Here is a 16,192-nt window from a genome sequence, read left to right as displayed (position 1 = left end):
CTAAGTCATACATTAATTTTCAAACCAAGAAAACTAACTTAACCAAAACTTAACCTAGTCGAATATTTAATTGAATAAACGGAAAAAAGGTTGCAGCTTTTGGAGAAGCTCAAGTTGAGTAGAGTGTATTAGGAAATTGGGCAAAGTGATTTGATCTCCTCGCCAGCTTTTAGAATTCTTAAGCAGAGTTTTGTTGAAAAGGTTAACCAGAAAAGTACGAACGTATTGCAAGGATCTTTGTTTTGAGGGAGATATTTGTATTTTTGGGCAAGTTTTAATGGACATCTATTGGCTGCCAAAAGGGGGCTTGGGAGGTTGGTTCATTGTCTATGGTAATGCGATCTCCTTTTCTTAATATTGTCGTCTATGGTAATACAAAAACAATCTTCATGTTTCTTATTGTCTTACCAGATTTTTTTCATGTTTTTGCAGAACCGTATGAGTTATAGAATTTTGGTCTATTATATAAATTAAAAATCTAAATAAAATGTTTTTATATTTTCTTTACAAATAAAAAAATTTCGGATGATTTAACCAAACTAATTTCAATTTGATAAAATGTGTTTGTTTCATTCTTGGTCATCTATTGGTAAAAATAAAAATCTTGGTCATCTATTGGTAAAAATAAAAATGCAAAACGCTATTAATGTTATTTCAAACAAACATCATTGATTTTATCTTGGACACATACTTATTTTTCACAACAACATTGATCTTGAGTACACTTCTTGAAATAATAACCACACTCCTCACAAAATTTATAGCACCCTGCTCGCCCTCCATAGTAACACGCCTCTTGTGATGCTGAAGCATACTGCGGTCCCCAACTTTATTCCATAACCTATTTATATAAATCAAATCAAAGAACCAATATGTATATTTATCAAAAGGAATAAAATCGTACGTACAATTATTATAAATCATTGCCTGGAGAATTATCAGGAGTAGTAGCCGCAGTTGTAGTATGATAATCAATAAAGGATATTATACCCCTGTTCTTTTCTCCGAATTTGCTGGAATGTTTTCATTCTTTTTTTTTTAAATATATTAGTTTTAAAATATGTGTTTTTTCACAAGCATTAGATACAATTTATCATCTTAAAAACTAAGAAATGCAATTATTCATATAAAAATATAATAGATTCAATTTTATATTAATACACTGATTTTTAGATATAAAACAATTGTAAGTATTTATGTAAAATAATAATAAATAGATATGAGCAAAATAAAAGTGAAAGACACAACTTTTCATCTCAAAAACTTAGAAAACTAATTAATGTTGAAAATTTGTGTGTTTTCATAAAAAAAATTAAAATGATTTTTGAAAAAGTTGTCAAATTATGAAATTATGTGTGTATCTATAATTTGTATCTTTTCATTATAGTGTCAAAGGTTGTATGTTTTCATTTTTTTATTTTTTAAAATGTATTAGTTTTAAAAGTTGTCTCTTTTCATAAGGAAATGCAACTTTTCATCTTAAAATTAATAAATGCAACTTTCATATAAAAAAACTTAAGAGATTAAATTTTTATATTAATACCCTGATTTTTAGATATAAAATTGTAAATATTTATGTAAAATAATAATAAATAGGTATGAGCAAAATAAAGTGAAAGAATTAATTTTTTCATCTCAAAACTAATAAAATACAATTTTATGTAAAACATTTTTAAAAGATGCAACTTTCATGTATAAAAGTTAATAGATTCAAATTTTCATATTAATACATTGAATTTTAGATACAAAAAATTGTAAATATTTATTAAGCATTAATGAACAGATATGAGCAAAGTAAAAACAAATAAACATAAATTTTCATCTGAAATCCTAATAAATAGGATGTTTTCATATAAAAATATAAGAGATGCAACTTTTCATATTAACACTTATTAAAAAATTATAAATATTTATATGGTTTCGTCAATGAAGAAGTACAAATGTGTTTTGATTTAAGAGGTATCTATGCATCGTAATCTAAGAGGTATGAACGTGTTGTGATCTAAGTGGTACGAATATGTCATGATCCAATGTTGTGACTGAAAGGGTGGGAACATGTTGTGACTGAAAGGGTGAGAATGTGTCATGACTAAAAAGTGCAAATGGGTCTACAAACAGCTGGTGAGAATGGATCTTGACCGAAAGGGTGTATAAGTGTTGTGAATGTGACTTAGAAAGTGCAAATGGGTTATGACCAAAAGGGTGCAAATAGTCGTGACCGAAAAGTTGTGAATGGATCATTTCCAATAAAGTGCAAACGGAACGTTAGCAAACGGCCGTGACCGAAAGGTTGCGAATTGATAGTGAGCGAAAAAGCGCAAACGGGTCGTGGCAGAAAGAGTATGAATGGAACTGAAGTAGTGTAAATGAATCGTAACTGAAAGGGTGCAAAATGGATCATGACCGAAGGGGTAAGAATGGATTGTGACTGAAAGAGTGCAAACAAGATATCACCGAGAGAGTGCGAAAGGTCAACCATGATATCGATGATCTAAAAGCACGAATTTTTGGTCAACATAAAAAATCTATTTAAATCAGAAATATATCATTTTCTCAATAATTTTTTGATTTTGTCTGTTTTACACATCCATAATATTTTTTGTCTTCATGGTCCTTATTTAAAGATAAAATATCTACACTTTTCTTTTAACAAAATTTAAAAGGTACATATTTCACTGCAACGCTAGTTGAAAAAATGTTTACAATTTCTATAATCATTTTATCCAGAAAATTAACATTAAAGAGTTTGATGTCAAGATTTTGTGGGGGTTGTATGTCAATCCTTGAACCAAATTCGTTGTCCATGTTAAAGATTCACTTTATCTAATTGCATATCTATTTATATAAAATAAAGTTCTTTCATTCCAGGATGCACTACGTCAGATGCCAGCGCATAAATTCGACTTCAAACGGCGCGACACGTGTCCAGATAACCGATCTGCTGCGTTTCATTAATAGGTGTGTGCAATTCGTTTGGGCCGGGCTTGGTGTAAACTTCTTACAGACCAGCCCGTTTATCATCTTAGCCTGCATGAAACGCTGCATGCATTTTCCTTGAGGGTTAGACCCCTGTTCTTCGTCTTCGTCTCTCTAGAGCTCATGGCGATTAGAGTTTCACAATAGTTATTTCGTCTTCTTCCTCACTGTACGAAACGATACCAGTCACCTAATAATACTCTTAAAACCCTCCATTAATACATCACCCACGATCCTTCCCTCTAAGCAATACAGTAAACTTATATATCCAGAATATAGCTAACGCAGCGATCTTCCTTTCCGATCTGAGGACCATACGATGCTCATCCACCGTTCAAGTCCGTTTGCTCTGCTTCTGGGAGGTCAGGAACGTCCGACGTATCAGCGAACTCATGGGAGTCGATATGTTGCTGCTTGATTCCCAGGTCTGTTATGTTCCCCCGATTGAGTTTTTAATTTAAATGTTTCAGACATATTCATTCCTTATTACCAACAATTCCTGTTTAGAGCTTCGAAACTGATTGGCATCTGTTTTAAATATTTTCCTGATTATATATCATCTGTCGTGTTGAATCTTTACTAAAGAAAATCTTCTGATCATTTTATGTTTAGTCGACCATGATGCCGGCGACGGGAATATGAACCGGCTTGCAACTCAAAGCCCTAATCTGAATACGGTTTCACTATATTCCCTAGCCGGTTTTGATGTGACCCGATGTAATCAGAATTACCGGGACTCCTCTATGATGTTTTGTTTCGGAAAGTCTACCTTTTTTGATGAGATAACCGAACCGGCTATTCCGATAGGTGTGGAATCTTTTCGGTTCCGTAATCACAGCGAGCTGCTTGGTCTTGCCAGCACAAACTCTCAGCTTCCAGGTACTGCTCTTCTTCTCTGTAAATTTGTCTATTATGATTAGTTATTTAATAGTAATCACCCCACAGACATCGTCGGTGAGATAGCTGCCGTGATGCCGACCCTCTGCAGAACAATAACCGTCTGATGGCAACCATTAAAATGGATAAGTTACTAATTGTTCCATATTTATCAATTTAGATTCTAATACTGGTTGTCTACTTTAAAAAGTATTACATTTTGATCGCTTTTTATGTAAATGTTATCAGTGATGTTTCGGTGACTATGAGTCTGTTCGACTCACAGGCTGTCAAGCTCCACAAACAACTTGAATCATGGGAGGTGATCCAAGGGTTCTGGTTCCAACCAGTATCAACCCAAAATTGTGGGAGCTAATTACTTGAACTTAACATCACATAGTCCGCCTTTTAATTATTCTCAGTACATTTACAGCATTTTATTTTGAAGGTCGTCTGTTTCTGAATGCTACTTCAGGCACACACATATATTTTGACAAGGAAACCACCGCAGGGGAGGATTATTTCTACAGGCTGGTTGCCCAATACACCGGGTTTCCATAAGCAGCTCAATTGCTAAAGAGCTACGCCAAGGTAGAATCTCTGAGCATAGCTGAGCTTAATGAATTTGTCATATCTGCTTCTTCTCATGTATAGTAACCATATATTATGATTTGAAAAGAGAATGAACTGAAGTTAAAGTTTGCTGCTGGTGGTTAACGAATGTAGGAGATTGATTTCATCTGCACCGTGAAGGTCACTGGTATCAAGCTTAGATAATGGATGGTGCTATGTTTCTTGCTCCAACTGCATCAAGAAGCTCCAACACACTGTCTCAGCTTTCACCTGTCTGCATTGTACTAATACTAATGCTGTTGGTGTCCTAAGGTATGTACTATTTGTGCACACCTTATTTGCATTCATTAATGTTGGTGTCCATGCACATAGTCAATTTTGAGATTTGATACGTGTTAACTTCCTGCTAGATATCGGGTGGAGATGTCCATTGAAGATGAAACTGCTGAAGGCCTCTTTGTTTGTTTTGGCAGGGTTATGACAAAACTGAATAATACGAGAGCCTACGAAGCTGACCATGTTTTGGTATGTTCTTACTCCGCCTGTTATACTTCTTTTTCTTGAAATTTTACTCATAAAATTGCCTTCAACCGTTGCTTCCTCAGGCTGGTGATGGTTTGAACCCAGAGGACACTCAGGCACCTCCATTTGTTGCAGGCATGGAGTGTAGGACCTACACGTTCCAGGTCAAGGTCGGTGCATACAACTTCACTGCAAACCATCAAACCTTTATGATCTCCCGCATCCTTAGTGAAGGTGACCGTATGCCGCTCCGTAAATTTATTGGCAATGTAAGTTCCATGTATATTACAGTCAGTTAGCTTCACGGTATGCAGATATCAACAGGTTAGTTTGGTCTGAATAGGGAGGCGATGATGACAATGGAGACAACAACAGTGGTGCCATCTCGGTTCGTTCTAAGGTGGATACTGGTGGTAGCAGTCAGGTGCAAGGATCCTCGGAAGTTAAGAAAAAAATTGATCCTTTTTTTTCCCTGTTTTGATGACAACATGGTCTTTGAATCTTGGTTATTTTATGTTTGGTTACATACAAGCTTTATAAAATCTATCACGTTCTCCATTTGTTTTGTATTTAAGATCTTTATTCAAATTTGGATCGCTCAAAGACTGCTTGAAATGGAATATGATTTGAAATGTCCGTTTCATAGCATTTTACTTTAATATAATATAATCTTATATAGTGACTGTACGTATACGTCACTATATAATCTTATACAAACTATCCATGTGTTTGAATCCAAACATCAATTATTAAAACGGCGAACCAACTTTTATATTCAAAAAATTGTTTGATTGATCTACTACATCATTTACAAATAAAGCTAAAAAGACATACCGTCTGTTTGATTGATCTACTATATCAATCTACTGTAATTTTAGGAAAATCTATTCACCTATTGTTATATTGTTATAGCATACTTATATTTTTAAAATTTATAATAATTAAAATAAGTTAAACATTAAAATAATTTTATATTACTAATTTATTTACGGGCGGGTTTACCTTAGTATTATAAATATTTTTCTTGTAACTAGTTTTTGGGACTTAAATACTTGACAATGTTGGGAAAATTAATTAAACATATTTGTTGACTGTTATGTAGTGGATATAAATATTTGGGGATTTTTTCAAATATAAACTAAAACTTTAAGTCAAACACAAAAATAACCCATACATTTTTGAAACTTGTTTTTTCCTTATTCAACCTAGAAGTTCGAGTTATTCCCAATAACCTCAATTTCGTCTTCTTCCAGCGCATCAAGGATAATGCTGATCCTACCGGCCTTGTGGTAAGGATTTACCCTGATCCCGACGGACTCTTCACCAGCAGCGAAGATTCTATTCGGTAGGTCTAATAACTATGTTGCTTCGCCTGATTCCATGGACACTACACCAAAAAAAGATATGATATCGATTATAAAACTAAAAAACTCCTCCAACACAATTAATATCTTAGATTTGGTAACACTCGTCACTAATCATACCTGATTATTCGAAATTGTTTGGCGATGAGAAGGACCAGATTAGAAATCGCAGTGAGAGAGTAATTATTCTTCTATTTTTCAAAGTATGGTTTGAGTTGAAAATGGTCTCCCTTTCGAATTTCTTTGAAATGATGGAGAAACCGATATACACAATAACTAGAAGAGAGAGGAATCGATACATACACATATTCTTCGGGTTTCGTAACGCATAGGCCCAAAAGATATGATTTTACCTGATATTTGCTCTCTTTGTATTTGAATTCAAAGTCCGATGCATGATCTGCATGCTATAGCGTAGGAGCATTCAGTAGTAGGGGTATTTCAGTATTATAGAAAAGTGAACAATGCCTAGACCCTACGAAAACCTACACCACAAATTTAGACATAATTCTTGTATATACGATGCAAATTCTCTTTCTATACATTATCAATTTCCAGAAAGTATGTTTTTAATGAAAAATAAAAAGATTGTGGCAGACATAAAGTTTAGGGCTTATTTGCCAAATAACAAAAAAAAAAGAGAGTACATTGTTGGTTTAAGCTTGAGATAACTTAGAGAGTAAGTTGTCTATATCCTAACCGAGATATGGTTTAGGAATATATTGTGGAGTTATCTATAACATAAGATAGGAGTTATCTATAGCCTAAAATGTCGTTGGTGTTTAAACTATATAAGGGTTTGCAAGTGTGTTTGCGTAACCTAAGAGTTTGAAGAGATTGTCTTGTGTTCTTGAGTTTTGAGTCATTTTCTCAAGGTTAACAAAGAGAGTTATTCTTTATACAATTCAATCCTTTTAGATTTTATTTGGTATCAGAGCCTAACATACTTACAACGTTAGGTAATCGAACATGGGAGACAAGAAGGAAGAAGATACGTCTGAGACAAAGATGAAGGAGACCGGACCATCCTCCATTAAGTGCCCGATGTTAACAGCTGCAAATTATACAGTGTGGTCAATGCGTATGAAGATAGCCCTAAAGGTCAATAAGGTGTGGGAGACAGTAGAGGAAGGAATAAAAGACGAAGATAAGAATAATATGGCAATGGCTCTGTTGTTTCAATCCATTCCGGAAGCATTGATCTTACATATAGGAGAGCTTGATAATTCAAAGGCTGTATGGGATGCTATAAAGGCGAGACACGTGGGTGCTGATCTAGTACAAGAATCTAGATTGCAGACCCTAATGGCGGAATTTGACAGAATCAAGATGAAGGAGACAGATACTATTGATGTCTTTGTGGGAAAGCTTTCAGAGATTACATCTAAATCAGCAGCACTTGGAGAAACCATTGACGAGCCAAAACTCGTAAAGAAGTTTCTGAAAAGCTTACCACGAAAGAGGTACATCCATATCATTGCAGCACTTGAACAGGTTATCGATCTCAATACAACTAGTTTTGAGGATATAGTAGGAAGGCTCTAAGCTTATGAGGAGAAAATTGGTGAAGAAGAAGAGGAGCAACAAGAGGACTCAACCAAGCTGATGTACACAAAAACAGAGTCGAGACAACCTGTTCAAGATAAGTACAGAGGAAACAGAGGAAGAGGACAAGGTGGTCGTTCTTATTGGAGAGGAGGAAGAGGTCGTGGTCGTTCTTACTATCAGGCAAACCGTGGTGAGAGAGACGACTCAAAGATTGTGTGCTACAGATGTGATAAGTTAGGGCACTATGCGTTGGACTGTCCTGACATATTGTTGAAACTACAAGAAGCTACTCAGAAGAAGGAAGATGAGACACAGGAAGCCGAGAACTTAATGATGCATGAAGTGGTTTATCTGAATGAAAAGAAGGTGAAACCAAGCTTGCTTGAAGCAGACGTGGACTTAAGCAACATGTGGTATTTCGATAATGGCGCCAGTAACCACATGAGTGGAAACCAAAGCTTCTTTACTACTCTAGATGAAACTGTTTCAGGAAAAGTAAGATTCGGTGACGACTCACGTATAGACATTGCTGGAAAAGGATCCATACGCTTTTTATTCAAGACTGGGGAGAAGAAGATATTGCACAATGTGTATTATATTCTAGACTTGAAAAACAACAAAATCAGTTTGGGTCAAGCCACAGAAGCAGGCTGTGAGGTGCGTATGAAAGGTGATCTCCTGTTCCTATACGATCGTACTGGTGCTCTATTGGTAAAGATCAGTAGGTCAAGAAACAGACTCTATAAAGTGGTGCTCGAAGTTGAACAAGTTCGATGTCTGCAGCTAATCTCTCTCATTGACTCTACTAAGTGGCATACACGTCTCGGACACATAGGTGTTGACACTATGAAGGTGATGGTAGATAAAGAGCTGGTGAAAGGGATACCGAAGATGACAATAGAGAAGGAAACGTATTATTCATGTTTCCTTGGCAAACCAAACAAGGAAACCTTTTCCTCAAGCTACAGCCTATCGTGCATCGAAAGTGTTGGAGCTTGTACACGGGGACCTGTGTGGACCTATCACACCCTCTACACCAGCACATAAGAGATATGTGTTTGTCTTGATTGATGATTGCAGACGCTATATGTGGACCGTTTTGTTAAAGGAGAAGAGCGAAGCATTTGATAGGTTCAAAGGTTTTAGAGCAATAGTTGAGCAGGAGACGAAGGCTACTATACAGACACTCAGAACTGATAGAGGAGGCGAGTTCACAAGTCATGAGTTTCGAGAATACTGTGAGAAGAGAGGAATCAAGAGACATGACTGCGCCCTACATTCCGCAGCAAAACGGCGTAGTGGAGAGACGGAACATAACTATGTTTGAGATGACTAGGAGTATTCTCAAACACATGAACATGCCAAATTATCTATGGGGAGAGGCTGTTAGACATGCGACTTATCTGATAAATCGAGTCGCAACAAGATCACTGGAGAAAACTACCCCATACGAGGATTACAAGGGGAAGATACCAAGTCTTGATCATGTTCGAGTGTTTGGCTGTACAAGTTTTGCAAGAACAGAAGTTGTGGGAAGGAAGAAATTGGATGATAGATCGAGGATGCTAGTACACTTGGGAACTGAGCCCGGCTCTAAGGCATACCGTCTGTATGATAAACCACACGCAAGATTGTTGTCAGTAGAGATGTGATATTTGATGAGAGTAGAGGTCGGAATTGGAATAAAGATGAAAACAGAGCATCTGAAGGCTTTGTTCTGTCCTATGGAGATTTTGGGAACAGTGGCTTGCGTGAGGAGGAAGCTACTAGTGAAGTAAATGATAGTGGAACTCGTGTTATGAGTAATACTGTTGGAACTGGTGAGCTAGAAGAATGTAACAATGAAAATACAGAGATTACAGAGGAAACCACTCTGAGTGAAAGTGATGGAGAAGAGGAGTCAGATCATGAAAATGATGAACAACCAAGAAGATCAAACAAAATTCATAAGAAGCCTGGCTACTTGGATGATTACATTTGTTTTGCAGAAGTAGAGGGAGAGCGTCTTCTTCTTATGATTAATGAAGAACCCTGGAATTACACTGAGGCAAAGGAGTCGAAGGAATGGGTCTTGGCTTGTGAAGACGAGATCGAATCTATAACCAAGAACAAGTATTGGGACCTCATTGATCTACCTTTTGGGTGCAAACCAATAGGTTTAAAGTGGGTGTTTAAGGTGAAAATAAACCCTGACGGTAGTATCAACAAGTACAAGGCAAGACTAGTTGCTAAAGGGTATGTGCAGAGACATGGAGTTGACTTTGATGAAGTATATGCTCCTGTTCCTCGTATTGAAACAGTATGGTTCATCTTGGCTCTAGCAGCATCAAACAACTGGGAAGTTCATCATCTTGATGTTAAAACGGCGTTCTTGCATGGTGAGCTTAAAGAGACAGTCTATGTTACACAACCTGAGAGTTTTGAGGTTAAGGGAGAAGAAGCTAAGGTCTACAAATTAAAGAAAGCGTTGTATGGTCTCAAACAAGCACCACGTGCGTGGAACAACAAGCTAAACGAGATTCTTAAAGGCTTGAGGTTTGAGAAGTGCTCTAAAGAGCCATCGCTTTACCGGAGAAAAGGAAAGGAACATCTCCTCATAGTTTCTGTTTATGTGGACGATTTACTTATCACTGGTACTAGTGTCAAGAAGATCATCGAATTTAAGGAGGAGATGGCTACTAAATTCAATATGAGTGACTTGGGAAGACTAACATACTACCTTGGTATCGAAGTTTTGCAGATTAATGGGTGCATAGTGTTAAAACAGGAGCGATATGCCTTGAAGATCTTAGAAGAAGCGGGGCTGAGTAACTGTAATGCGGCTCAAGTACCTATGGAGATGAACCTGAAGCTATCAAAGGATTCCAGAGACAATGCATAGATGCAGGGGAGTATAGAAGAGCAATTGGATGCTTGCTGATAACAGGACTTTTCAAGGTCCCTATCAAATGCAGTAGTATATGAGATGTCGAACCAATCCTAGGTGATTTCAATGCACTGAGAATACAAATCCATGCTTAATCTAAGTGCAAACCAAAAGTGAAATGAGTTTTAAACTAGAGCAATACTGAAATGCAATAAAACAATAACCTTTCTTTGATTATGAGATGGGAGAACTCATGGGATAAGGGATTAGACCTTGGGTGATCAAGTTTTGAACTAAAGGTGACAGCTTTCAATCAATCTATTAACCTTAGGCCTAGACACAACCCTAAACAAACTCTATCTCTAGATGGATGCTCATTTGCTAAGATGACTCAAGCATCAAATCTCTTTGGTTGAATGTCATAAAAGCAATCATTAAAATCAAGTCTACTAGCCATCTTAACACCTTTAACAACAAATCTCTTTGGCAAAGTGTGTTAAAAGCTTAGGAGAGTTGGCTCAGACATTTCATCAAACACCTTGTGGGTGGGAAATGTCTAAAGCTCAACTTTTGAGAGGCCAACTCAAAAGATGCATTAAGAACACTCTACAAGCAAGGAAATAGAAAGATCTATACCTAAACACCTTAGATCTAGCTTAATCACCCTTAGTCTCCCTAACCCATGAATCCAAAAGTGGACTACTCACTAATCACCATGATTCCTCTTAAACCCATGAGAGATTTAAGCTTAATCATGTAAAGAAAGGAAAAAAGGAACTTGAAATCACTCAAAAACACAAAAACAAGATGATGAATTGATTAAAGGAAAGAACTTTCACCAAAAGGTTTGTGTTTCTTAAGAGAAATTAAGATAATCTCAAAGATTAGGTCTACAAAGTATTTATAGTAGCTAGAAACATAAGGGTAAAAGAGTAAAAATAAGTCTGGTCAACTCTCAAATGCTGACTATGAAAATGGTCGCAACTGCCTTTTGGCGCTGTCAAGAAGCCGTTGAGGGGTGCAAAAACCCGCTGGGATGTGCACACCGGCTTCTCGTCACGTTCACCAAGCCACTGCAAGAAGTCGAAGTTGGGCAGGGAGGTGTGTTTTTCTCCAGCGGTTTGGTGAAGCCGCTGCACCAAAAGCCGCTCCAGCACTTAGAATTTTCAGCAGAACTTCTGCACCGGCTTTTCGCCATGACGCCAGGCCGCTGGATGACCATTTGGCCGCTGTGTGATGTGCATCGGCTTCCTGCAAGGTCAAAATGCCGCTGCCTGTCACATGAAGCCGCTGGGACACTTGGTCATCACGCCATGAACTCGAAAAACACCAATCTTGCCTCCAATCCACCTCCAATTGCTCCAAAGTCACCACTTAGCATCTCCATCACCTGATAAGAACAAATGCAATGCAATGCAAACTAAACAAGTCTAAATGCTATCCTAGATGATCAAAATGCATGATAAATGAATGGTAAAATCTATTAAAAACACAAGATATCAACTCCCCCAAACTTGCCCTTTACTTGTCCACAAGTAAACTTTCAAGAACTTATTTGGAGAAGAAGTTTGAAGGTGGGAGCTCATAGCCAAAAGACACCAAAAACACTCAACTTGACATCCTAAAGAAATATAGCAAATAGCATGAGCAACTCTCTTATTACACTCTAGCTTCTCTAGGCCTATCAAGATACTCTTATGCCTTTACACAAGATGCAATACTCATCAACCAACAAGTCTTCCTACCAGCTCTCACATTGATTCACACACACACACACACACAAGGTGGATTCTCACAAATGGGCACATGATCTCAATCATTTGGCTAGGCAAACAAATGATCTAAAGTGAATGAAGAGAAGGGTTCAAATGCATCATTTTAAAGTGGTTATCACTCAAGAACAAGGAGCTTGATCATTATGCAAAATTTATCTAAGATTAGAAGCAACTCATGCATACATGGATCCATTCTCATCATTCTACCCTTTTCCTAAGTGATTACAAGTTCTACCCCCATTCACTTCATTCCACAACCCAAATAGCAACTCATTTTCATGTCTAACCCAATGAACAAATTTCTCTTTTTCTTTTCTTTTTACTTAGCCAACAAGGGACAATCTTTGCTCAATGCTTAGCTCTTACTTCTTTTTTCCCTTCCCCACTATCTTATTGATTCTTCTTATCATTTTTTTTTTCTTTTCTTTTTTTTTTTTTTTTTTTTTTTTTTTTTAGGGGGAAGGAGTCAAAGACCACAATCTAGAGATTTTTTTTTTCTTTTTATTCTAAGGTCCCTAAGGCTTTTCTTATCAATCTACACTCTTTTGTTCATCTTTCTCAACTTTCTCACTACCCAAACCCAAGATACAAGCTTATAAAGGACATAAACCTAACCATCATCCTAGAAGCTAGCTCAAATCATGATCCTATGCTAGCAAGAGATGAGAACAAATCCATGTCGCCTCCAATACTCTCAAGATTTTGCACATGACAAGCTATCAGAAAAGGCCTCACTCATGCAAATCAATGTTGGCTTCAAAGAAAGGTAAGGGTTCAAGGGTGAGGGAGTACCATTTGGGTTAACAAAGAGTGGTACAATGGAAAAAGATAACCCAAATGTGTATGGGAACCATGATCAAGTATGCAAATGCCCATAAGTGAGAGAAATTAAGTTCATTCAAGCCTAAGTTCAGTTCGGAGCTGGTTTTCAGAACAATGTCAATGGCAAGCAAGCATACAAGTTTCAAGAAGAGTTTTCAAGGCTCGAAGCGTGCAAGGTTTTAAAGAGATGCTTAGGCTACTTGATATGCTTAACTAGGGTGTCAAATTCAGTGCAAACAAGTGTTCTTTACAAGGTATCAATAGCTTCTCCATATGCAAGTGAATGCAACCTATATGATCTAGACTCAATCCTAAGAATGCAAGTGATGCAACTACATGATTTTATATGCACTTTTCAAATTTTTTAATTTTTATGGTTTTTATATGCATATATGAATGTACAATGCAATGCATGAGACTCACAATCAACAAAGCAAACATGATCAAATACTTGATACCTCCCCCAAACTTAAATCACACAGTCTCTGTGTGAGTAAGAGAGAAGGAGATACCGAAAATATGATAAAGGCAATGGTATGTACAAAGAAGGGTTGGAGTGATACCTCAAGTGGAGAGTGAAGTGTGGTAATGGGTGTCTAGAGCTTGAGCTTTGAGCTGGCCTTAAACTTCTGCCACACTTATTGAAAACATAAAGAAATGAAATTGCAAATTTATATACAAGGATAACCATGGGAATTCCTCCCAAGTGAGCTTGTTTTGAGTCACTAGCTTGACTACCTTTTCTCTTGTACTAGTGAGAAGGAGGATCCTTCCCACCTTCAAGAGTGATGGTGAGGACGTGGGAAAGGAGTTCTTGAAGCTTGGTTGGATCATCTTGGAGTTGAGGTGTGATGATGGCCTTTGCACTTGAGAATGGCTTAGACCTTCCCTTGCACTTGATCTTGTACTCAATGGCTCCATCCTTGAGCTTCATTGGCTGGAGAGTGAGAGTGTGAGGAGTCTTATCAAGAGGTGGAGAATGAGTTTCTTTCACTATCTTCTTCATGTCATTAGCAGCCTTTGTGGCTCTACTCACCTCCTCCTTTTTAGCACTTTCCAAGTGCTCATCACACAGCTTATTAGAGGACTCTCCAACAAGATCATCTTGCTCAGGTACAACCACTTTAGCTTGGGTCTTCTTATCAGCTTCTTGGCCAAAAGTGATTGTCCCACAATAGCCAGCATCCAATGGAAGTTGTAATGGGTAGGAGACAGTTTTGTTCACATTCATAAGAGTGACCTTCTTGTTGGGAAAGTCAATGCAAGCTCCAACTGTTGTGAGGAAAGGTGTGCCCAAGACCAAAGGAACTCTCTTCCCAGTCGCCATGTTAAGGACAGTGAGGTCAATGGGAATGGTGCATGCTCCAATCTTCAAAGGGAAGTCTTTAATGATACCAAGTGGGGTTGTAGAAGAGGAATCCCCAAACTGTAGTGAAGACTTGTCTGGTTCCATATTCTCAATCCCTATACTCTTCACCATCTCCATTGAGATTACATTCACACTAGCACCAGAATCAACAAGAGCATCTTTAAGATTGAGCTGACCAAGGGAGCAAGGTAAAGTGAACATCCCTTGGTGTCCAAGCTTAGGAAGAGACTTTGGAGGGACTGGTGGGTCAAGCTGCAGTGTTGAGATGTTCAGGAGCTCTGCTACTTCTTCTTTGTGAGTGAGAATGTCCTGGATGAGCAGCATTTGGACATGTGCCTCACGCATACCCGAGATCTCTGGAAGCTTGACGCCAACATCACTTAGGTCCTTCCTGAACTTAGAGATAACCTTCTTCTGAGCTTTGGTGAGGACCCTTTGTGGAAATGGGAGTGGGACCTCATATGGTGGTGGCTCAACCTTAGGAGCTTCTTCTAGCTTGACCGCTTTTAGCTTGTGGTCAGCCCTCTTCTCAACTTGTTTCTCAGCCCTAGTCTCAGCTCTCTGCATATTTGTTGCTTCAACTTTCCTTTCAGCTTGTACCTGAACCCTTTCCATAGCCTTATCCACCATATATGCTTCAGCTGTTGCTACAATCTCTGTTCCATGCAAGAGTCTTTCAATCTCATCCACCTCTTTCTCATGATCACTCAGCTCAATCTTTGAAGAAGTAGTAGAGATGACAACATTGCAAGACTCCTTGGGATTCTTATCTGGTTTCCCTGGTAGTAATCCCATTGGGCTCTTGGAAGATGATGGCATAGAGGCGACCTGACTCTCCAAAGCGTTGAAGCGAGAGGCAAGTACTAGGAACTTGTTGTTCAGCTCGGTATAGCTAGTATCAATCTTGGAGTGCACGGTTTGGAACTCATGGCCAATGTCCTTTGCTAATCTAGACTGAGCATCCATTATCTGCTTGAACATTGACTCCATACTTGAGTCAGGAGTTGTAGCTTGAGAAGAGTTTCCTTGAGCTTGAGTGGACTGATTGTTGTTGTTCCCAAAACTAGGAGGTGTGTTTTGCCTAGGCTGGTATTTGTTGTACTGAAAGTTAGGTTCCTTTTTGTACCAAGTACCATTGCTGTTGATGAAGCACAACTCCTCTTGCCCTTCCAAACCATCAATCTTCTTGATCTCAGCAACCTGCTTTTGTTGTTGTTCTCCAACTGATTTCATCTGATCCAGCTTAGTTTTGTTGGCAAGAAGTAGGTCCAGCTTCTCTTCCAAAGACTTGAGCTCTTTCTTGGTCTGCTGATCATCACTTTTGTTGACTCTATCATGATCCTCACTGTATACTGAGTCACTCTTGGCCATGTTCTCTATCAGCTCCTCTGCATCCACCTCGTTTCTGCCCAAGAAGAATCCATTGCTGGCTGTATCAAGTCTGTTTCTGCACTGTGGTATAGCCCCCCTGTAGAAGGTACTCAACAAGCTCTCTTTGGAG

At 38.0% G+C, this 16,192-nt stretch overlaps 1 protein-coding gene and 1 long non-coding RNA gene across 3 annotated transcripts; both read left to right on the top strand.

The window, feature by feature from the left end:
• The first annotated feature begins 3,082 nt into the window (after nucleotides 1–3,082).
• LOC108845225 (uncharacterized) lies at nucleotides 3,083–5,433 on the top strand. Of its 2 annotated transcripts, none has more exons than XR_008943543.1 (9): nucleotides 3,083–3,401; nucleotides 3,589–3,855; nucleotides 3,922–4,002; nucleotides 4,102–4,217; nucleotides 4,301–4,443; nucleotides 4,579–4,737; nucleotides 4,899–4,950; nucleotides 5,031–5,216; nucleotides 5,291–5,433. It is a non-coding gene; the product is annotated as an uncharacterized LOC108845225 (long non-coding RNA). The 2 variants fall into 2 exon arrangements; XR_008943542.1 differs by having other exon boundaries at nucleotides 4,836–4,950.
• A 1,847-nt stretch (nucleotides 5,434–7,280) lies between these two features.
• Nucleotides 7,281–7,856, top strand: LOC108845224 (uncharacterized). The gene has a single exon (XM_018618472.2). It carries the CDS (start codon nucleotides 7,281–7,283, stop codon nucleotides 7,854–7,856), a length of 576 nt encoding a protein of 191 aa, XP_018473974.2.
• The last annotated feature ends 8,336 nt before the right edge of the window (nucleotides 7,857–16,192 follow it).

This window comes from Raphanus sativus, chromosome 3, assembly GCF_000801105.2.
Source record: "Raphanus sativus cultivar WK10039 chromosome 3, ASM80110v3, whole genome shotgun sequence".
In the NCBI taxonomy this organism is placed as follows: domain Eukaryota; kingdom Viridiplantae; phylum Streptophyta; class Magnoliopsida; order Brassicales; family Brassicaceae; genus Raphanus; species Raphanus sativus.
The sequence above is the reverse complement of the archived record's forward strand: the minus strand, read 5'-3'. Positions and strand labels throughout refer to the sequence as shown.